The 24262-nt window shown below is 37.9% G+C and overlaps 1 protein-coding gene across 1 annotated transcript in view; it reads left to right on the forward strand.

The window, feature by feature from the left end:
• Positions 1-24262, forward strand: part of KLHL1 (kelch like family member 1) — a 266155-nt gene that overhangs the window by 205007 nt on the left and 36886 nt on the right. Inside the window, exon 7 of the mRNA XM_076363042.1 lies at positions 11177-11401. Within this exon, the coding sequence (XP_076219157.1) occupies positions 11177-11401 (225 nt within the window). The remainder of the gene's footprint in view (positions 1-11176; positions 11402-24262) is intronic.

The raw sequence follows: 24262 nt of genomic DNA on the forward strand, positions 1-24262 counted from the left end.
CTACCCTGGGAGCTTACACAAATACCTCAAATTGCAGATACCTACATATTCATGTTTGAAGCTGTGTGCCTCCCCACTCCTGATAGGATGAACTGAGTAGGATGAATCCGTCCTAGTTATCAAACACAGCCAGGAAATTGAACAGAGGAAGAAACTGTGTTCAGAGAATATTATAGCACTGTGGCTGTAGTGGAATATCACCACTCTATTCTTATTCTTTAAATTCATCTTCTACCTATCTCTGTGTGTCTTCATTCCTGCTCTGCAAAAATACTTGTCTGTTTCCACCGTCATCTTCTTCCCATCATCTTACCATCATCTTACTATCTGCTTTTATCCTTTTTGTTTCATTTTTTCTCCATTAATTTACCTCTACCTAGTTAAATCTAGCAAATAAACATATGGCTGTAGAATGAACCAGTTTTGCTTCTATCACATTATTTGGTTTTGTATGCCTTACTTCTTCAGCCTATGTCTGGTTTTCAGTCTGTAATATATATAGTTGATTTTTACATTGATTTTTCAAGTGCCTAGCACAATGGGACATATTTATGAGTAGTTCTTTACATACTACCACGGTAAACATGATTAATATTGTAGATTTTTCTGGCCCTGAAATCTACAGCCTGCTTAAATCCTGCACTTATTTGTTTTTGTTTACTTAAATCAAAAGTAATAAATTTACAACTATTCACAGTTCTAAGTGCACCACCACATTGTTATTAACAATAAAATCACATCAATATTACAGTAAATTCAGCAATAAGCTCTTCATTGATCATTTTGGTTTCCTGCAGCTTCAACACAGTTTAGAATCTCTCTTTTCTCTTACATGTAGTGTTGAATTCATTTATTTCTGTTTCTTCTCCTTTCTGCTTTTTTTTTTCCTATACTTCTGACAGTTTTCTGTGGTATCTGAGAAAATCATAACTTCCTGAACCTGTGGAACAGAGGCTTAATCTAACACCATGAGGCCTCTAACAGAACTATCACTGTTATGTGTGCCTAAGTTATTTAGCTAGACTATGAAAAGACTCCTATGAGATCATACAAATATATGTATGTTAATGTGAAAAGCCTACAGAGAAAAAAAAAGTTACAAAGTTGGTTAGACAATTATAGACCTTTTATGACCTGTAGACAAGTTAGACCATTTATGGTCTCTCTGTTTCAGCAATGTTTCCAGTTTCCTGCTTTCTTTCTGATAGCATACTAGTTTAATAAGGGAATTGCTTATTTCTTCTTTTTCCAGTCATGTAAATATTTTATCAGTTTGTAGAGAACAAGTATGGTAGTTGATATGACGACTAAGAAAAGGACATGATTTCTGCTCAAAACAAAAAAAGAGAGCAACATATTTAAAGATGAATGAGGGTCTAAAATTACATCAACTTTGTACTGACAAGTAGAGAGATCGAACATCAGTAAAAAATTGAAGTACATACAAAGGTTAAGTTTAATGTGACTCATAATTTACTCTTAATTACTTACTGATTACTTTCTGTAAAGATAGTTGTCCATCATAATCACTTTGACCTGCATAATCCCGTATTACTTATAATACCACTGACAGCCTGAAGTCAGTGAGTGTCCCTTATTGAGAATATATATGCAAAAATGTCCCTCACGGTGAAATGATGCAATACCTGCCATATGTCATATTTGTCTGAAGTTCTTATACACTTGCAATGTGTGGTTACTGTCCCACTATTCTTTTAAGCTAAAAATTAGTCTTTTAGAAACGTCTATTAGTTTATTAATATCCAAAGATTTTTAGGAAAACAAGTTATACTTTCATCCATGATGACAAAGACTATGACTTGGCATTTTATTATAAGTTATATAATATATATATAATATGTTAATAATAACATATATTATATGTTAATGACTAGTATATTTTCCTAAGGCTTTGTGCAGTGAGCTTTTGTTGCAGTGTTCTGCTGCAATTTGAGTCAATTGGATTGAGTCGTCACTCCTTTTTTGTCTATTCATCTTGTTTTGATAGCTCTAGTCACTCCAGTATCTCAGGGACTAGACGTCAACACCCACTATCAATTTTGGAAGAAAAAAATCACAGTCAGGAATTGTTCTTATGACATTCTTTTTTAGGAACTCTTATACTCCCTGTTATTATTTAATTTATTTATCTCTAAAATAGAGACTAAAAGATAGACAAATACCCTATTCTACTTTCCCTGTCTTATTTGCAGATGAAAAATTGATGTTTGTTTAAAAATATATGCATGTATCTCTATATAAAAAGTATGCATTATACATAAACATGTATATATATAGAATATTAACTTGAACTCATGCTTGCATTCAAGTTCAAATTCTTACCTGCCTGCATGTCTACACCTGATAAGAAAATGTAATGGTGCTAGCCAGCGATGCTAACTGATGGATTGAAATGGTATACCTCTATTTTGATGTTGCATTTTACCTCACCATCACTTTCTTGCTCTCAGGCTCTACCCTGACAAATCTCCGGTGTCCTACAGCGGAGCGCAGACTGCAATTCACAAAGCAGTTCTCATTTCTTTGAAATCTTTTCCTGACAGTATGACAGGTCTAGTGCAGGGGCTTGCTGGGCACAAGAGGGCTGTCTTTACAGCAGCTGGTGGATGCTGTGGCCACAGTCCTATGGAGCTGGTATTAGAGGCTTAGCTGGACAGTCTCATGGCTTTATTCCAGTCTGTAACCTAGATTTCTTTCCTTTAGAAAAAAAGGTTTGTGGAAAAGGTTGCGGATAAGGAAGAATCTTGGTGCTTATCCAGTTCTTGTCCAAGTAGGGGACTGGACCATGAAGAGAGGTGAGATATATATCAATATGGATATTACCAAAGAAACAGTCTGGTTAATCAGCATCGGGAAGAAGATTTGCAGGACAGAGTTCAGGCTTATGCAGAAAATGAATGCTGCTGTCTGGCAGCTGCCCAAAGTCAATGTTAACAAAGAGGCCAACTAGTATGAGAACAAGGTGAAGGTGAGAAATAACTTATTTTAAAGCCAAACGTGGCCTTCTGCAGCAATGAGGCAAAAACCTCTGTAATAGGACTTTCAAGAGGTCCCTGAAGTACAAGCCTCTGGAAAAGCTCTGACTGTCACAGTGCACTACAGCAAACCCCACAGCTTTTCTCACCGGAGCAGCCTAATATGTAACCTACTTAGGAGGTGAATCTGGCAGTGAGCTCCTGGAGCCTTTTTGCATCTTAAGGTATCCTCTGCAGTCAAGCATGCCTGTGTCAGGATTCAAAATGCGGTGAATATGTTTCTCTGTATACTTTGAAAAAATGGCAATGATCTCTGCATAAATCTCCAACCATCTCTCCACAAATCATGCCCCTTATTTCCCACCCTCCAGGGGACCATGCAGTGTCAGGTCCAAACTGCTGAGACTGACATGCAAAAGAAGATATAAAATGGAGTTCAGGATCAAAAGACTGAGAGTGCTGTGTATTGTGAAGTCAAAAAATGCTTGCTGATGTACCCTTTCACTCCCATGACAGTTCATCTGGGTTTTTGCTAGTCAAGCACTGCTTACTTGTCAAATTCGCAGTCCCTGTAATTTTTGACACCTCATCAGCCCCATCCTCTTCTGCAAGCTTTGTTTCCAAAAGATAATCACACCCCCCAAAGTAAAATAAACTTTGGATATGTTTCTCTATTATACGGAGCTTAGTCCTTTGTATTCTAAAGTCAAGGAACAGCCAACCACAGAGAGGATATGAATGAATAGAGTTTTGCAGAAATTTTGGCTAATCTTCATCCTTGATCAGGAGGCAAGGTACCATCAATTGGCAGTTTTGTCATGTAGGACAAGCACTAGACAGGAACCAGGAAAATAGCAGCAATTGGAGACTGTTTCACCAAAATTTCTCACAACTCTGCAAATTTCTTAGCCTTGCTAAAATAGTCTTTTCATTACCCTTCAAGCATAAAGCCCCTTGGAGTGCAATTATTGGCAAATTTCTTATAAATTAAATACTCAAAAATAATCAAGACCAATTTGAATCACCTGTAATGATGGAAACATTCCCATCAGTACACTAACCCAGTCGACTTGGGTGTATATATCCCAGTCCACTTTTAGATGTGTAGGGAGCATTATTGTGTGAGATACTTCTCATTCAAACTTGGCTCGTGCTATCAAATGCCTGTTCCATTTCTCAGTAGGCTACTCAGAGTAACAAGTGGGCTCACTCCATTTGGTGTTTGTGTCAGAATAGAAACAGTGATGGGACATTGGCAGATTGTCTTTCATACAGCAAAGACCATTTAGCTCCTCCCCTTCCTTCTATTGCTTTTCTATTACTACTTGATTACTGGAGGTCTAATATTCAGGTTTAAGAAGAGCAGAGTCACAACTCCTGAGTCCCCAAAGCACATGAGGATCTTTAAGGCCCAGAGGAGCGGGAAAGGGATTTGGTCCACTTAGGCTCTGGGCAATGGCAGAGCTGCTACCTGAAGTCATAAAACATAATCAGTTGCTTAAATATATGTTAAAACAGAATTGCAAAATATTTACCAAAAAACTTGATGTTTATGAATTATTTAGTTCTGGTAGCCTTACCATAAGACAAGTGTTTGAGGTCATTACAGAATCAGCAGAAAAGGCTGTGAGAGAAACTGAGAATGACATTGCTGCCAATCGGAATTAAGATACGTAAAAATTAGGGAAACAGACATATTTTCAAAACAGTCTTCACTCAGTGACAAGAGTGTTCAGCAAAACTAGCTCAAAGCTGTTGTCATCAAGATGAAGCGATGCCCTTATTGGTAATGAGATTAATGACATGTCCATCAGCAATGATGCAGAAGATGATACTATCAATAGGTTTCAGGAAATCAACAATAAAGTAGAGAATATACCAAAACAAAGAGCTATAGCTAGAAGAGATGATTTAAGCATTGTGTTGAATCTGTGCATTTTTTTTAAAGAGGCTATGCATTATTTATTTCTCTGTGTTAGCATCTTTAAATTTTTAATATGAATAAAATTAATATAAAGACTTCAATCTTTAACAGAAAGTCTTTAAAGTAAGATTTTCATAGACAGATCATGCCTGTTGTCCTGACTGTCCCATTGTCATTCACTTAGCAGACGAGATTTGTAAGTTCTCAGAGTGATACTTCAGAGCTTCTGCTTTTATTGTTTTTCAGAGCAAGTAAATTAGTTCTTAGCAGTTTTGTGTTGTTAACATTTGGCAATATAATAATATTTACTTTCTGAAGTGTATGCAAACCATAAAATGTATGATGGATGAAAAATCAATATTCCAATATGTTATTGATTTTATATACCCAGAGGACCTGACACTTAAGTAGCTAAACTGATTTGTCTAGTAAAATCCTGTTGGACTTAATCAGGATTTTGCCTCTTCTCCTCTCCTAGGTGCAGAAAATCCTTTCACTTTCAAGATAAATTCAGTTGAACTAAAGAAAAGAATCTATTGCTTTGTCAGAAATAACTGCCCGGTTTTCTTCTGAGGAAAGATAGAAGGTTGTTCTCTTTTTTAATCTAAGGTGTCCCAGTACTTCTCCATTTGTATGGGAATGTAGAATGGTCTAAACATTATGAAAAAAAGTAGGCTTCAAATGCAAACAACTTTAGTATAATTCTCATTGCCTCCTTGTAGGGTAAATTTAAGGAATCATGGGCTGTAGAGCTGTAAGAAGAATCTAAATTCATGTATTGAGATCCCCCATGTTGTAGGATTAAGTTTAGTATGACTGAAATATGTTTGTTCTCAATAATCTCCAATTAAAGATATCCTAAAATCTCTGTTGATGATAACTTTCAGTGGTTCCATCACCTTTTTGTGGAAAGATTTTTCCAGTTTAAATATTACTTCTGCAGAGCCATTGCAGTCAAAACAGTTTAGAATGGAACAGCACTAGGGCAAGACAGTTTTTTTTCTTTAATTGCAGTTTTTTGGGTTTTTTTCCATGACAAGTACCTAATCAGAAACAATGATCTGTGTGTCATTAAAGCAAATGTAGTCCCATGATATGAATTAGGATGGCTTAATGCTCATGAAAAGTATTTTGTTTGTGTTCTTATAACCTATTAAATTTGAGAAAGCACATTCAAAACAGTACTAATGTCTGATGTGTGGGGTAAATTTTCATCTCTTCAGGTTAAACAGAGGACTTCATGTAGTTCTGTTGAGAGTGAAAGTTGGCAAGGAATTGTTAAGGTTTTAGTTCATGACTGTATATTTTTCACGGATAGTTGTTTATGTAAATAAATGACGAGAAATTCAAATAATTATATGACATAGTGGAAGATTAAGAGGATTGCAATGGTCTTTTATTTACACAGTATTTAATTTCACAGTCTTAAATAAAACTATATCATATATGAGGCTTTCTCTTACTGAAAATTAATCGTGCCTAGGAAAAGAAACTGATGGCCACAATTGCCATCCCAGATTGTGCAATCACAGAGTCAGTGGATAATTCAGGTTGGAAGGGACCTCAGGAGGTCTCTAGTCCAACCTCCTTCTCAAAGCAGGATCAGCTATGAGATCAGACCATATCCATTCTGGTCTTGAAAACCTTCAAGGATGAAGACTGCCCAAACTCTGTGGACGAACTGTTCAATTTGCTTGACCATCTTCATGGTGAAGACATGGCACCATTTTTAAAAAAAAATATTTATTTGTTTGTTTGTTTGTTTGTTTGTTTAGACAGGCCCATATCCAGCTGTATACTAAGACTGCTCCGTGACAGGACTGGTGTGTTAACAGAATAGGAGATGTTAACCTCATTTTGTGGCTGGGACTATAAGCAGAGGTCACAGCTGTTTCACTATTTACTGCAGGAAGAGGGGAGAGACTGTAGATGTTTTCTACACAGCTATTTTCTGTTTAGACTTTGTTGTGTACAGCTGCAGCTGGTGGATCGGTTGAGATGTTCTGGTAAGTTTTACTCATGTTACAAGTTGCAGGCTGATCATCCATGCTGAGAGCCACTGAAGTCAAGGAATGAGACTTTTAGCTAGGCTTAGTGTTTTTTGAAAAAAGTCTAGAGAATGCATGACTGGTATGAAACGATGCAGGTGGCCTGAATGCAGTGATGACATGTACTGAAAAAGCCTATAGTGACTAATGATTTTTGATAAGAAATTCCAGGCCTAGAATTCAGAAGACTCTTATCAAATAGACTTAAAGAGATGTCACTTCCACATTCTTCTTCATGCGATCTTAGCATCCATGGAGAGTCTATGTACATTCCAGTGCAGGGAACTGGACTGACTGGGATTCATGAAGTAGAATTCAGCCAAAAAAGACTACAAGTATGCTTTTCTGCCCATTGACAAGATACCTATAATATTTTAGCTGATTCAATCATCTCTTCTTCATCCCTGAGCTGATTTCATCCAAGGACTATGGTAACTTGAGAGGTCTTCCGTTCTTGTCTGCATTGCAGTCTGGACTGTATTATACTCATGTTCCCAATACTAAAGACCATTGTATAGGACCAGTATCTATTCCACTTTGAATAATTATTATTATTATTTATTATTGTTTATTATAATATATTAGCAAGACACCTTACTGGATAAACAGAATTCAGGCATTCTAGGAACTACTGGATTAGATGTTCAATATGTAATTTAATAAAACATTGTGGCAAGCTCAGACTGAACCAATATTAGAAAATATATAGCTGAGCATAATTCAAAGACTGTATTTGTTATGTTAGTAAGATTTTCTGAAAACAGAATGACAAAGCTTTTAAACTGTACTCTTTACCATGGAAGTAGACAGCATTATAGAACTTGTATGCTACAGTTCTAGCTTTTAACATGAATAGATTCCACATGTAAAAAAATTCAGGCATTATAACATAACTTTATTAATACGCATCATTATAATATGCCCTGCAGCACCACCAAACAACTGTATCAAATAATCTGTATTTTTTGTTCTTTCTAACCTAAAGATTAATACATTTACACAGTTCTCAATTTTAAATTAGGGGCAAAAAGATAAATAAATATGTCTCTCTCAATCGAATGCAAAAATTGCTTCATATATCTTATAGCTTCATAAAACTAGCAGGGGATTTAATACATCCAGTTGAATTGTACATTATTGCTGCTCTGCTGCACTTAGATACAAATTGAATTTAAATTATATCTTTTTTAGTTCAATTAACAAAAATATTGCTTTCATGATGTTTGTTTCCACTTGGTTCATTGCTCTTCTGTTCCAAGGAATGAATGAATCCTAAAAGAATTATTTCCCATGGAATTTTAACCTTTTATTATAATCCAAATAGTTGGTAAAGCTTAATAATTATGTTGATTCTTTTTGTAGGGATATTTAGACCTTAGAAAGGAAGCGCTGTTATGTGTATGTAAAAATAAAACTGGTTACATTTCAGATTAATTGTCAAGTGTCTGTCTTAAGGATTAGTTTAAACTCATCTGTCATTTAAATATTTGTGCTTTTGCTTTAAATTAACCATTCCCACACTCATAATTAATGGGATGCATTACTCTTTCACTTTCTGGAATCTAGTTAAGTTAATTATGCTGTCTGGCGGAAAAGGACCTGGGGGTGCTGGTTGACAGCCGGCTGAACATGAGCCGGCAGTGTGCCCAGGCGGCCAAGAAGGCCAATGGCATCCTGGCCTGTATCAGAAATCGTGTGGCCAGCAGGAGTAGGGAAGTGATGGTGCCCCTGTACTCGGCCCTGGTGAGGCCGCACCTCGAATCCTGTGTTCAGTTTTGGGCCCCTCACTACAAGAAGGATGTTGAGGTGCTGGAGCGTGTCCAGAGAAGGGCAACGAGGCTGGTGAGGGGTCTGGAGAACAAGTCTTATGAGGAGCGGCTGAGGGAACTGGGACTGTTTAGCCTGGAGAAAAGGAGGCTGAGGGGAGACCTCATCGCTCTCTACAACTCCCTGCAAGGAGGTTGTAGCGAGGTGGGTGTCGGTCTCTTCTCCCAAGTAACTAGCGACAGGACGAGAGGAAATGGCCTCAAGTTGCGCCAGGGGAGGTTTAGATCGGACGTGAGGAAAAATGTCTTTACTGCAAGAGTGGTTAAACATTGGAACAGGCTGCCCAGGGAAGTGGTGGAGTCCCCATCCCTGGAGGTATTTAAAAGACGAGTAGATGAGGCACCTGGGGACATGGTTTAGTGGGCACGGTGGTGTTGGGTTGACGGTTGGACTCGATGATCTTAGAGGTCTCTTCCAACCTTAATGATTCTATGATTCTATGATTCTATGATTATGCTTTCTTTATCGTGCTGTGTGGTGGGTTGACCCTGGCTGAACGTCAGGTGCCCACCAAGCCGCTCTATCACTCCCCCTCCTCAGCTGGACAGGGGGAGAAAAATATAACAAAAGGCTCATGGGTCGAGATAAGGACAGGGAGATCACTCAGCAATTACCATCACGGGCGAAACAGACTTGACTCAGGAAAATTGATTTAATTTATTACGAATTAAATCAGAGTAGGGTAATGAGAAACAAAACCAAATCTTAAAAACACCTTCCCCCCACCCCTCCCTTCTTCCTGGGCTCAATTTCACTCCTGATTTTCTGTACAGAGAAAGCAGCGCAGGGGGACGGGGAATGCGGGTCACGGTTGGTTCATCACACATTGTCTCTGCCACTCCTTCCTCCTCAGGGGGAGGACTCCTCACACTCTTCCCCTGCTCCAGCGTGGGGTCCCTCCCATGGGAGACAGTCCTCCACAAACTTCTCCAATGTGAGTCCTTCCCACGGGCTGCAGTTCTTCACGAACTGCTCCAGTGTGGGTCCTTTCCACGGGGTGCAGTCCTTCAGGAACGGACTGCTCCAGCGTGGGTCTGCCACGGGGTCACAAGTCCTGCCATCAAACCTGCTCCAGCATGGGCTCCTCTCTCCATGGGGCCACAGGTCCTGCCAGGAGCCTGCTCCAATGCAGGCTTTCCACAGGGTCACAGCCTCCTTTGGGTGCATCCACCTGCTCCGGTATGGGGTCCTCCACGGGCTGCAGGTGGATATCTGCTCCACTGTTAACCTCCATGGGCTGCAGGGGGACAGCCTGCCTCATCATTGTGTTCACCACAGGCTGCAGGAGAATCTCTGCTCCACTGCCTGGAGCACCTCCTCCCCCTCCTCTTCACTGACCTTAGTGTCTGCAGAGTTGTTTCTCTCTCATATTCTCACTCCTGTCTCTGGCTGCTGTTCCCCCCAGCTGTTTCTTTCCTCCTTCTTAAATATGTTATCCCAGAGGCGCTACCACCGTCACTGGTTGGCTCGGCCTTGGCTGGCGGCGGGTCCGTCTTGGAGCCGGCCAGCATTGGCTCTATCGGACATGGGGGAAGCTTCTAGCAGCTTCTCACAGAAGCCACTCCTGTAGCCTCCCTGCTACCAAAACCTTGCCACGCAAACCCAATATGCTCTGTTTTTGTTAATAAACTCTTTATTTTGTATTTCATCTTTGTATATTACATACAAGTTATCTTTAACAGCAGAGGCTTCTTAATGACTTTTTCATGATTAACTGGTAAGTTATTTTATACGTAATGCTCTTTATAGCTTTTGAGTTCATCTGTGAAAGTAAATCAAATGACTACGTTCAGAAGGAAATGGTTTTGGCTGTATATGGAAACATTCTTTAAATATTTTGTTTGAGATTGTAAGTACAACGTTCTGTACATCCAGCAGAAACGTGTCTGAAAAAAACTATACTTGGGTACCTAAAATAAGAAAGAAAATATGAACCCAAATTAAAATACAAGTTCTAATCTTTGATGAAAATATCATGTAATTTCACAGGCTTTTTTTACACTTTATGGAAGATTGGAATCAAGTGTAACAATTTATCTTAGATAGTTATGCCACTGAACTGTAAATAAGATCATAAAGTTAGAGCATACTGTGGTTCAGACTTGCAATACTTTGATTCTATAGGGGCCATTTAGGGTTTTTTTTTTTCACTTTTCTTGGGGAGGGAAAAAAGTAATATACATATATGTATATATACACACACATATATATATTCCAGGGACTGCTTTCTCTAAAGAAACAGAAAATATTTGTCAAGATGTTGGAAGTAATCAGAAAATAATATTAAAGTTTTGACACTTTTAGGGGAAAAAAAAAAAAGAGAGCCAATGCCCATTTTGTAGACATTTTGTATACATTATCCTATTATTATGTCTCATCAGGTGCTACAACTATTGAAAAGTATGATCTCAGAACAAATATATGGATCCAGGCTGGAGTGATGAATGGCAGGAGGCTTCAGTTTGGTGTTGCTGTCATCGATGACAAGCTGTTTGTCATTGGAGGCCGAGATGGTTTAAAGACATTAAACACCGTCGAATGTTACAATCCAAAGACCAAGGCTTGGACTGTGTTACCACCAATGTCAACACATAGGCATGGCTTAGGTAAGGAAAAAAAATGTTTTAAAAAGACACCACATTTTTCAGATATGTAATTTTTAATGGAAAACTCAGTACTTTTAAGCTATCGTAGCACTCTAAACAGTAGCAATAACTGATTACATTGTTCTTGTTAGAGCGTTAAGAATATATAAAAGGTTTTTATTGTTTACCAAAATAATACTGGGAAAAACCAAACCAAAACAAAACAAAGAAAAGGCAGAGGAACAGGGAAAGAAACCCTGAAACTTACACAGGTTACTTACACTCTGTCAGTGATGGACTGATGTACTTTACAAAGTATTTGTAGCGATAGTTTCATCATGACTGAGAGCATATTTTCCCATAGCCTGTTTTCAGGTAAGTTGTTTTTTGTTTTGTTTTGTTTTTTTTAATAGTAGTATCCATACCACTGTCAGCATTAAGCAAGCCACATTGTATCCCTCTTCTCTACTCAAAGAAATATACATTTGGTGGGGTTTTTTAATTATTTTTTAAATTAAGCAAAAGACAGTTATATTATTTCCTTGGGAAAAAAAAAGTAGTCTTTCTATTACAAATATCATATATACACAGTAGGAAAAAAGTTCTAATTTATTCAGTTACAGAAGTAATTTTGTGATGTTTCAAAAATATCCTTTTTTATTCTTAACTGTAGAGTGACGAGATTTTCTCACTTAAAGAAAGGAATTTAGAATCCGTAGGACATACCCACCAGAATATAACATGTATAGGGTATAGAAAACTGAACTGTTCATTATCTGTTCTGCTAAAATCACCTGGTGTGATAGAATCATTACAACGTCATGAAAAATAGAAATGGAAAAGACATGCTAGGTTATCATGTCCAGTCCCCTGAGTTAGTCAGCAGCAAGTCCTTTAATGTACTACTGTACTGTATCAATGTCTCACAAAATGAAGGTGCTTTTATTTTTTCCCCCTGCCATTTGACACATATGGTAATATGCATTTGTACAGTGGCTGACATAATGCATTTTTGCTATTAAACATGTCTTACAATAAAAAGTAGTGGTGAGAATCTATGTCAAATCACATCATGACACTAAAAGCTCTGTGATTTGAAATTGTTTCCTAAGTGTAAATTTAATTATAATGTTGCAGAAATACATGTAATGTCTTTTTTACCAGTGTTCCAGAATTTTACAGAATCTGTTATAGTTTCAGTGCTGTTCCATGGGTGGTAAAAATGCTACAACTTAAGCTATAACACAGGAAAGTACTAATAAAACATTAGGGAATGCTTGATAGTGAAAAAACTTTTCCCAGTGACAAGAGAGATGGAGCCATGACAGAAACCCCTTTGTGATCAGTTAAAAAGACATGTATGATTTTGGATTGGTAATTCTACAGATGCTTTTGGTCAATAGATTTAGAAAATACCTTTATAGTTTAAGTAAAGCTGTTCAGGAATGCGGAGGTTAAGACTGAAGAAAAACTGGTATATTTTCTACAGGAGAAAAAAGGGAACACACAAGGCATTTGACCACTTGAGGGTTTTTTGATTTTGTGTGGAATCACTTTTGAATTTTTATATTGCAGAAATTGGGGCTTTTTGTAAACAACATGTAAAATGAGGAAAGAAGTATAAACTGGGATTTTATTGGTGATGATGAAGATGATTAAATGCAGTTGTTTGGGAAGCAGTAGAGATGTGCTCTTTTTCTTTATTTGGAATTGTGTAAGAGTCATGATATATTACTTCCTGAGAAGCTTAGCTAATAGAATTTAATTGCTTTTTTTATTTGATTTTTTTTTTTCCCAGGAACTCCATAAAGTTATTATTTTAGTAAATGCCCTTTGTAATAAGAAATTAATCTGCAGTAAGAAATCTTTTTTCATTTGTTTTCTAAAATATGTGTTAAGTTATACCCATGTAGTGATAATGCTAGAGCTGTTTGAATTGGATTTTGTATACAAGATTAGAAATAGGCATCCATCCTTTGGACTGATGTCTTTTTGTTGACGTCAGCAAAAAAAATTCAGATGTACCTCATTGTAACTAAAGTCACAAACAGGCAATACAGTTGATTTTATTCTGTCTTCATATAATCTTCAATAGATCTATGTGTGTAGAAGGTGATATACGTAGAAATGAGAAATGAGAAAATGAAAACTGGCAGGTCTTGTAGTGAAAGTACGTAGTGTAGGAAGTCATATGTTAGGCAGTTTCAGTGCTGTCAATGGAAGATGAGTGGAAGCTATGGTAGTGGTAGTGTCTGGAACAAGTGGTGCTAAAGTACGAAAAAGAAAGGGTAGACAGTGGGATCCAAAACTATTTTTTCAACTAACAGCGATTCTAATATCCCTGTCAAGTAGGCCATAAAACAGTATGGAATATAAAAGAGTAACAAGAAGCCAGAAAGGCAGTGGAAAGCACAAATGAAATATGGGGAAGGTGAAACAGAAAGACCAAATCAAGACCCATATAGAGAAGACAGAAAAAGACTGAAAGAAAAAAGAGGAGAAAAAATGCAAAACAGCTTGTGGATTATAAGTTCAGCAAAGGAATGGGAAAAGTGGGTACATAATTGCTTCATAAAAGGACTTGGTAGGCTACATAGAGGAGGAGGAGGAAGAGAGGAAATAGGGAATCAATGGTAGACTAAATTTAAACTTTAGATATCAAATCCAGTGAAACCATGGTTTAAAAAAAAAAAAAGAAAAAATGAAGGAACCAAACAAAAGAATGATACTCAGTTTGTCTTTCCAAATTAAAAACATTAAGTGCCTCAGTAAGAGAATTAGGCTTCCAGTATAGTTAAGGGAGAAGGGCAGTCTTTTCAGGTTGGTGTCCTAAATTGTCTTGCCCTTTCCATGAACTATGTAAAGAGTGTCTAAGCTCCTATTTTAGGCTAGATGTACACTGTTTGTTAAGCCTAGACTTCAGCTTTGGATTTTGGCTTTGTAAATACACTAATCTCACTGTCCATAGTCAAACATGTATTTGCAAGATGATCAGCATGGGAAGAAGGATAACAGGGTATTACCTAACAAACTCCTATGCAGCTTATAGTGGAGGCAGGTGACATATTTTTCCTCCTCCCCTCTTGGAAGAGAGAATTTTGCCAGCTGGAATTGTCTGAGAGGAAATGCTATAAAAATATTCATTGCTGATGGGAAAGCCTTAGATTTATTTATATAGCATATAGGCCTAAGGTAGATAGACTTCACTCTACACAGAGTGAATGGTCCCAGAGGACCTAAAGAGTTTAGGAGTCTCAGTTTACACAGTAGGTTATGGCTTCAACCCATTGTTCTGAACCAGCTAAATTTGTAATGTAAATGCATTCTTAAGGACCTAAGAGATATGCTTAAAATTAGACAGAGTGAATACCTGCCTATAATGTGATTGTCATGAAACTGGTATGTGCAGAAATGAATATCTAAAAGAGTAAGTTCAAGAATCAAAAGTGGAAAGAAAATGCAGGAAGTTAGGGAGTTGTAGGTTAAAATATCCCAGAATATCTTTGATGGTGATGACAAAAATGTCAAATGGCATTATGTGTTTGCACAAACGTCTGTTTCTATATTTCACTGAAAGAGGATGATCCACCTTGCTTCTTAGACCCAGCTTGATTTTCCACTTCCATGCTTACTGCTCTAGAATCCAACACACGAGGTAGAAGGAAGGAGAAAAAAAAGATTAGCTGGAAAAAAAAACAGGGATAGCTCTGTAATTTTTAAGTAGTAATGAGAACTGTTAATGGAGGAAAAGATTGTGGAGAAACTGAAGTATCAGTCAAAAAGCCGGTAAGTTATATAAGTGGAATAGGTAAAATCACAGCTAACAAATAAAAAATAAGATAGGACATTCTATTTATTTTGGCCAAAATCAAAGACATGATTACCCTTTTTTTGATCCATAAATAGTAATGGTACATAAATGCATATATATGCATACCAATTCAATTATATATGATACGTGTGTATATATATACACACATGGATATATGTCCATGTATATCGTATATATCATGATGTTCCTGTGTGTGTGTATGTACACACACACACACATATCTGGTTAGTCTAAACTTATTGCATTTTTTTTCTGTGGACATTGTGATTCATAGCACTATCAATGCCTTGGTCCATAATATAGAACTAGTAGCATTTTTCAGCTTGTAAGTTATAAACTACCCTCAACTTCACCACAAAGTAAATTAAACCAGTTTACCTGAGTTAGAAGCATTCATTTATTTCCAGATCTGCGTGCCTTGTAGAAAAGCTGTAGGTCCTTTCCTTGCATTGTCAGCAGTTAAATGTATGCAATGTCCAAGCGTGAAGTTTAACTGATAGCTGAATTCCAGATGCAGCTGTGTACTTAAGTCATTACATTCCTGAAACTGATAATAATAGGAAGGTTTGAATGTTTATTGAATACTTCGTTTCTCTTGGTAATTTTACTTTGCATAGAAGACGTTTTTGAAATAATAGAAAAGCTTAAAGTCAATGCTTCTATTCATCTAAATTTTCTCCTCTGCACTTTAAATACGACACTGAATAAAGTAATATTTCCTAAATTATGAGGTGCAATTTACTTTTTGTGGATGTAAATTTGCATTAAATGCTAGTGAAAAAAATGATAATCCAAAACACTGGCACCAGTCAAGGTGGAAATTTGCAATACAGGCATGGAACTATAGATTTACAGAACTATTGTTGTGATTCTTTAAAAGGACTATACATATTAAAATTTACAGGGAATATAAATGCAATTAAATATCTTATGAGTTTTAAGAATAATAAATGTTACATAAAGTTTAACAAAGTGAATTGCTTACCCAGCAAGATATTTTTGGTTGGTTGTTTTTTGAGGGGAGAGGGAGGTTATTTTCCTTTGTCTCAACCACTATGAATTATCTAGTAATGATAATTAAATTCTGCCTATTCAAAGACAAATTTTGAAGCTTTCTTGAACTTTAAAGAAAATAATTTTCTATTCATTCTGAAAAAGTTCTAGAAATGCTAGGCCTAATTTTCATCATTTCACTCAGATGATTATTTCTAGTGATTTTCTATATCCCACAGAAATAACTGTAAGATTCATGTGCAGACTTGCACATGACAGAGTTGTGTCATGAAATCATTGTCAATGAAATGATAGTGAAAAATCTTAAGATCTTTTGGTTATTTATGCCGTTTAAAGTTCTTAAGATGAAAATGTATTGTTAATAGAAAAAAATCAATTACTTGGTAGTAGATAATTTTACTGAATCTTTCATTTTCATTAAGACAATGCTTATTATATATTAATTCAAGTCCTTATTAACTGTTAAGAATATTCTCACTTTTTCTATCTTTAATTTAATCACTGTCCATAGCTGTCTGAGATAAAGTGTGTTAAATCAACATGTCATGGGAACACAGTGTAATAATTTCTTTCTTTATCAGAAACTGCTTAAAGAGCTCATTCACCAGGAGAAATGCATGATCCTTATTGCCGATGTGTCATGACCTTTACTTACTGATGAGCCAACAGAAGAAGATTCTATTAATAAAGAAAATCAGGACTGAAGTGCAAATTGATGTAAATTTAATTTTATGTTTTCATTGATACAAAATGTCACAAAATTTTATCTCCTGCATAATTAATTCATCTTGGCTTTGATTTTATTCTTACTACATGGTAAATCTCAGAAAGAAAATATATGTATAAATATAAAGACATTAATTAATATAAGCCTATACATTTTTTAAATCATTAAATGATAATTTATAAAATATTTTAACTACTTTTAAAAGTATTTCATTGTTGTCTGTTTCAATGATTTAAAATTAATGAGATGCTTTCCAAAGAATTTTTAGATTTTCAGAAAGTAATTATTGTTTATCAAATATTTTTAACCTGTGTGATAGCTTAAGGCATATTTACAAACTCTGTCTACTATTATAGAGAACTAAGAATTTAGGGTAGGATTCATCCCCCTAAGTAGGAATATGTACAACAGAATAGAACAACTGAGGTAGCATATTCCCATTTCCATGAAAAAAATATAAATAGTGTGTTTAGGATGAAACAATTTGTGGCTTGGGAGCAGTTCCTCTCTCTTGAGGTACAACAAAGATTATTGAAAAGACTGCAAACTGAAAATCTGCTTCCTGAATCTCTCTTTTTTTTTTTTATTTATTTTAATAAAAAAGCCTACATCAGTTTTATCCATATTGGAAGTTGATTGCAAATCTATTACCATGGTTTTTACTACTGAAAGGAAAAAAAATATTAAAAACTGACTTTAATTTTTTATATTCTATTTTATATATATCACTGAATTAATATATATAAAAAAATCCTTTTACATTGGAAGGTACTTCTTGTGTAATTAACAAAGAACATCTTGGCTGGGCTCCACAGTTCATTCTTATAGTCATTTCAGTAATGGTCTGTCATGTTTTTCACGTAAGTGTGATTACGCTGCTACTGTCTAATTGAAAGATCTTTTTGCAATTTATAACATGTTCATGAACTCCTTGTTAGGTTACAGTGAATCTGTTGCTGTTTGTTCACTACTTTTTGACTGAATATTAGATAATATTATTGCTAGCAACCACAGTTCACTCACTTCACAAAATGACAAGAATGCAATAAATAATAAACAGGAGTGAATAGTTAAGAAAGTATAACCTAGAACTGGGATGTTTTCCAGGACTTAATATAATCCTTTAACTTCTATTTTTTTTTTATTTTAAAAAAATCTCAAAGTCATTTCTGGGAAAAAAAAAAAAAAGTGAGAAATAATCTAGAAGTTAAATACATCCTCAGCCTTGAAAAAACAACGTGGGTGGTATTACTTTAACCAAATGTAGGTATCTGCATCTGAGTAATCTCCCTTTGTGGTAACAGAAAAATAAATAACTCAAAGATGGATGTCATCTTAATCTAATATATGCTAGGGTAAAAGGTCAAAAATTAAAGGACAAGCATAAACAAGGACCCACACGTCATATTCACACTTCAGATGCAGGTAAGCTTTGCACAACAGAGGACTGCCCACTTACAAAGTTGGCTACTGTCATTCAGCAGAGTATTGAATTAGATCAGTTAGATTCCATTGAAGCTAAGTTAAAGTCTAAAAATAAAGCTAGAAATCTTTTGTTTTAGAATTTTTGTGAGGCAGAATGTCAGTACCAGGGAAGAATATTGAAAGGAACAGGAAAACACATCTGATCAACACGTGGCTCAGGGGCTGGTGCCATCGGAGGAATTTTGGCTTTTTTGATCATGGGGAGGTTTACATGGCACTAGGCCTCCTGGTGACAGATGGAGTCCAGCTGTCTCACAGGGGGAAAAGGATCATGGCTCGTGAATTGGCAGGGCTCATTGAGAGGGCTTTAAACTAGGTTGGAAGGGGGAAAGGGATACAACCAGGCTTACTAGAGATGAGCCTAGGGGTGGCGTGCCGATGCTGGGGGCGAAATCGATAGCCCTGCTCAAGTGCATCTACACCAATGCACGCAGCATGGGCGGCAAGCAGGAGGAGCTGGAAGCCATTGTGCAGCGGGAGAGATATGACTTAGTCGCCATCACCGAAACACGGTGGGGTGACTCTCATGACTGGAGTGCTGCAATGGATGGCTATAGACTCTTCAGAAGGGACAGACGAGGAAGGAGAGGCGGTGGGGTGGCCCTGTATGTTAGGGAGTGTTTCGATTGTATAGACCTCAACGATTGTGATGATGATACGGTTGAGTGTTTATGGGTAAGGATGAGGGGGAAGGCCAACGAGGCAGATATCCTGCTGGGAGTCTGTTATAGACCACCCAACCAGGATGGAGGGGCGGATGAAGCATTCTACAAGCAGCTGGCACAAGTCTCTCAATCACTAGCCCTTGTTCTCGTGGGGGACTTCAACTTCCCGGACGTCTGCTGGAAATACAACACGGCAGAGAGGAAGCAGTCTAGGAGGTTCCTGGAGTGTGTGGAAGACAACTTCCTGACACAGCTGGTAAGTGAGCCTACCAGGGGAGGCGCCTCGCTCGACCTGCTGTTTACAAACAGAGAAGGCCTGGTGGGAGATGTGGTGGTCGGAGGCCGTCTTGGGCTTAGCGACCATGAAATGGTAGAATTCTCGCTTCTTGGTGAAGTAAGGAGGGGGGCCAGCAAAACTGCAACCATGGACTTCCGGAGGGTGGACTTTGGCCTGTTCAGGATGCTGGTTGAGAGAGTCCCGTGGGAGACGGTCCTGAAGGGCAAAGGGGTCCAGGAAGGCTGGACGATCTTCAAGAAGGAAGTCTTAAAGGCGCAGGAGCAGGCTGTCCCCATATGCCGTAAGAAGAACGGGCGGGGAAGACAACCGGCCTGGCTGAACGGGGAGCTCTTGCTGGGACTCAGGAAAAAAAGGAGAGTTTACCGCTTGTGGAAGAAGGGGCAGGCGACTCAAGAAGAGTACAGGGATCTCGTTAGGTCGTGCAGAGAAGAAATGAGAAAGGCAAAAGCCCAGCTAGAACGCAATCTGGCCGCTGTCGTTAAAGACAACAAAAAATGTTTTTACAAATATATTAATGACAAGAAGAGAGCAAAGGAGAATCTCCATCCTTTATTGGATGCAGGGGGGAACATTGTCACTGAGGATGAGGAAAAGGCTGAGGTACTCAATGCCTTCTTTGCCTCAGTCTTTAACAGGCAGACCAGTTATCCTCAGGGTACTCGGACCCCCGAGCTGGAAGACAGGGATGGCGAGCAGGATGAACCCCCCATAATCCAAGAGGAAGCAGTCAACGACCTGCTACGCCACCTGGATGCTCACAAGTCTATGGGGCCGGATGGGATCCACCCGAGGGTGCTGAGAGAGCTGGCGGAGGAGCTCGCCAAGCCGCTCTCCATCATTTATCAGCAGTCCTGGTTAACAGGGGAGGTCCCGGATGACTGGAGGCTTGCCAATGTGACGCCCATCTACAAGAAGGGCCGGAAGGAGGATCTGGGGAACTACAGGCCTGTCAGCCTGACCTCAGTGCCAGGGAAGATGATGGAGCGGTTCATCTTGAGGGTGCTCATAAGGCATGTGCAGGACAACCAGGTGATCAGGCCTAGCCAGCACGGGTTCATGAGAGGCAGGTCCTCCTTGACCAACCTGATCTCCTTCTATGACCAGGTGACCCGCCTAGTGGATGAGGTAAAGGCTGTGGATGTGGACAGCCTACCTGTCCTACAGTCTACCTGGACTTCAGTAAGGCCTTTGACACTGTCTCCCACAGCATTCTCCTAGAGAAGCTGGCGGCTCACGGCTTAGACAGGTGTACTCTGCGCTGGGTGAAAAACTGGCTGGACGGCCAGGCCCAGAGAGTTGTGGTGAATGGAGTTCAATCCAGTTGGTGGCCGGTCACGAGCGGTGTTCCCCAGGGCTCAGTTTTGGGGCCGGTCTTGCTCAGTATCTTTATCAATGATCTGGATGAGGGGATGGAGTGCACCCTCAGTAAGTTTGCAGACAACACCAAGTTGGGCGGGAGTGTTGATCTGCTCGAGGGTAGGAAGGCTCTGCAGAGGGACCTGGACAGGCTGGATCGATGGGCCGAGGCCAACTGTATGAGATTCAACAAGGCCAAGTGCCGGGTCCTGCACTTTGGCAACAATAACCCCATGCAGCGCTACAGGCTTGGGGAAGAGTGGCTGGAAAGCTGCCTGTCAGAAAAGGACCTGGGGGTGCTGGTTGACAGCCGGCTGAATATGAGCCGTCAGTGTGCCCAGGTGGCCAAGAAGGCCAATGGCATCCTGGCCTGTATCAGAAAGGGTGTGGCCAGCAGGAGTAGGGAAGTGATGGTGCCCCCGTACTCGGCCCTGGTGAGGCCGCACCTCGACTACTGTGTTCAGTTTTGGGCCCCTCACTACAAGAAGGATGTTGAGGTGCTGGAGTGTGTCCAGAGAAGGGCAACGAGGCTGGTGAGGGGTCCGGAGAAGAAGTCTTCTGAGGAGCGGCTGAGGGAACTGGGGTTGTTTAGCCTGGAGAAAAGGAGGCTGAGGGGAGACCTCATCGCTCTCTACAACTCCCTGCAAGGAGGTTGTAGCGAGGTGGGTGTTGGTCTCTTCTCCCAAGTAACGAGCGATAGGACGAGAGGAAATGGCCTCAAGTTGCGCCAGGGGAGGTTTAGATTGGACATGAGGAAAAATGTCTTTACTGAAAGAGTGGTGAAACATTGGAAGAGGCTGCCCAGGGAAGTGGTTGAGTCCCCATCCCTGGAGGTATTTAAAAGACGTGTAGATGAGGCGCTTAGGGACATGGTTTAGTGGGCATGGTGTTGTTGGGTCGATGGTTGGACTTGATGATCTTAGAGGTCTCTTCCAACCTTAATGATTCTATGATTCTATGATACCAATATAAATTTTCTAATCTACAAAGAATTCCCAGAATCAAATCATCATAAAAGTGATCACACTTTGACAGTCTTCTTCCATTTAGATAGACAGAAGGGTCTAAATCCTTTCTTTATAAGGACATTTCAATCTAGAGCCTTAGAGATGACTTGGGTACCACAGCTTAAATTACTTTTTATCAGCTGTACTTGGCAACAGACAGCTCTTTTTTCCGTTTAGGTGAAAAATTAAAACTAATAGCTTGAGCTAGCTTTCATCAGTTATACAGAAACTAAGAATCTGAATTTGTACAGAAACAGACTCAAAGCAATGGCCGTTTCCTATATTCAAATTTGGTCATAAAGGCCATTGACTTTCAAATGTCATTTTAGACTTCTTGCTTAAGATATGATTTTTGCCTATAACAATGTGGATGAATGGAGCAAATGCATCAAGTGTAGTTGCAGAATCTTGATTGAATGTTTTGATTTTTCTTTGAAACACAGAAAAAAACACTCATAAATAACTCCTTCTTGGCCAAATGAGACAGAATATTCCCAGCTAGTCCAGTATAGTCCTATGTAGTTGCAATTGTTTAGGTATGCCCAAAAGAAACAAAAGAAAAGATTTTGCAAAAGAATTACCAAGTGTTGCTTTCCAGTAAGTAATCCACTTCTAAGAAACAAGACTGAGAACTTTTTTTTTAAATAAAGGTATAATTTGTCAATTGCAGTTATGTAGGAACATATAGAATCAGCCTATTCCTAGCCTTATGTGGTTCTTTATTCAGCCTTAAGTATTGATTTGGACATAAGAGCATATAGCCAAAAATCTTATAGAGAAATCATTGCATTTAGTCCTGGACCAAAGTGCTGTCTAGGTAAGACTTCACTGGTAGATTCAGCCATTCCATTGGTGCTGCAGTGAGGATTTGGACTCTCTGACTAACATTTTACTTAATATCAACATATTAAAATTCAGCTTCAGGTGGATACAAGAGTTTTCCATCAAATATGACTAGAATAATGTGTTATTCACATTATTGTGAAGTGTTGGCCTACGAAAAAAAGAAGTGTTCTTTTTTAAAAAAAAAAATCTGGGTTTTCTCCTTTATAGGCATATTTTAAATGTTGTTTTCTGTGCTAGCCAAGTATAAGAAAAATTGAAAAAATATAATTTAGCATAAATAAAAATGTTTTTCAGCGTATGTAGATTAGGTAGATTATATTTTGAATTTGTTAACTTCACAAGTTGAATTAACCTAGAATTCGCTATGGGAAAAAAAAAAATAAAAACCCAATTGTAACTCTGGTAAAGCAAAGATAACTTAGATTCCACTAATGGGTTGCACTAGAACTTTTAAAAAGAAATCCAAAGGTAGTGTACTGAGTATTTATGCATGTGTGTATGTATGATTTGAGAGATGCCAAAAATACATATTCTTGAAAAAACTGTTTAAGATACAAAACTAAATCAAAAAATATAGTAAATTTGTAGGAAAACTTCTATTTAAGTAAAGCTAACAAAGTAATGAAGTATGTAATGTCTTAAAGCTAGAGGCAACATAGTAGGTAGTATTAATGGAACTGCTTACCAGTTCAGTACTTCCTGGCAGAATTATTCCTTCATAAAGTAATAAATTGGGGGGGGGGGGATAAATCCAGTATTAAAATAAATTTTTCTACATAATAAGAGTTCTGTAAATAAAATATTGTCATGAAGCAAATATTTTTAATTCCTCTGCTTTCACTTGATGAAATAAAGAAAAAAGTCATATTTTTAACAATAAATGTCTAAAATTTCAGCAGATTTTTAAAATATGCATTCAGTGCAAATACCAGAAAATGTTTCAGGTACTAGAGACCTTGATAGATCCATAATAGCAAAACAATACCTGATCACATTGAAACCAAAGGTAACAAATAGGTTGATACCACAAAGTTATAATGAACAGGTCATTACAATAGAAGTTATGCAGATTTAAGATGCAGTTTATGAGGTTGATACGGAGAGTGATCACCTTACTTCTTTTTATGCCAAATAAACTTTGTTTGGAAACAAACCCTTTAAAGAATGGGTGTTGCTAACACATTTTTTAAACACTTTGACCAGGAAAACACAGGCTAGAGAATTCATGAGCAGAGTAGATCAGATACATAGCAAAGTAGCAAAAAACATTACTGTACAGGCTGTCTGAGTTTTACCTTTTTCATAAAACATTATGAAACATAGGTTTGTTCAACATGAAAATCTAATGATGAGTGATACCATTCCTTAGACCTAGATTGAAGGATAACTTTCAAGTCAGTGAGAATTTAACTTTCATCTTTTATTTTAAAAACTTTTGCCATGGCAGTTAAGCAATGATGTTATTTTAGATAGTGCTTAACCCCCGATAAATACTTGTTTGTCTATGGAGTTATAGTCTATCAAAAAAGCATTCAAGGCAAAGCAGAAACCATTAAAGTAGAACAGAAATAAAAATATAAATAAAAGCTTGATACAGCCTTAACATTCACATCCATGGGTATGGATGTGATAGTAAAATAAACTAAAAATGA

The sequence above is a fragment of the Aptenodytes patagonicus genome, chromosome 1, assembly GCF_965638725.1.
Source record: "Aptenodytes patagonicus chromosome 1, bAptPat1.pri.cur, whole genome shotgun sequence".
In the NCBI taxonomy this organism is placed as follows: domain Eukaryota; kingdom Metazoa; phylum Chordata; class Aves; order Sphenisciformes; family Spheniscidae; genus Aptenodytes; species Aptenodytes patagonicus.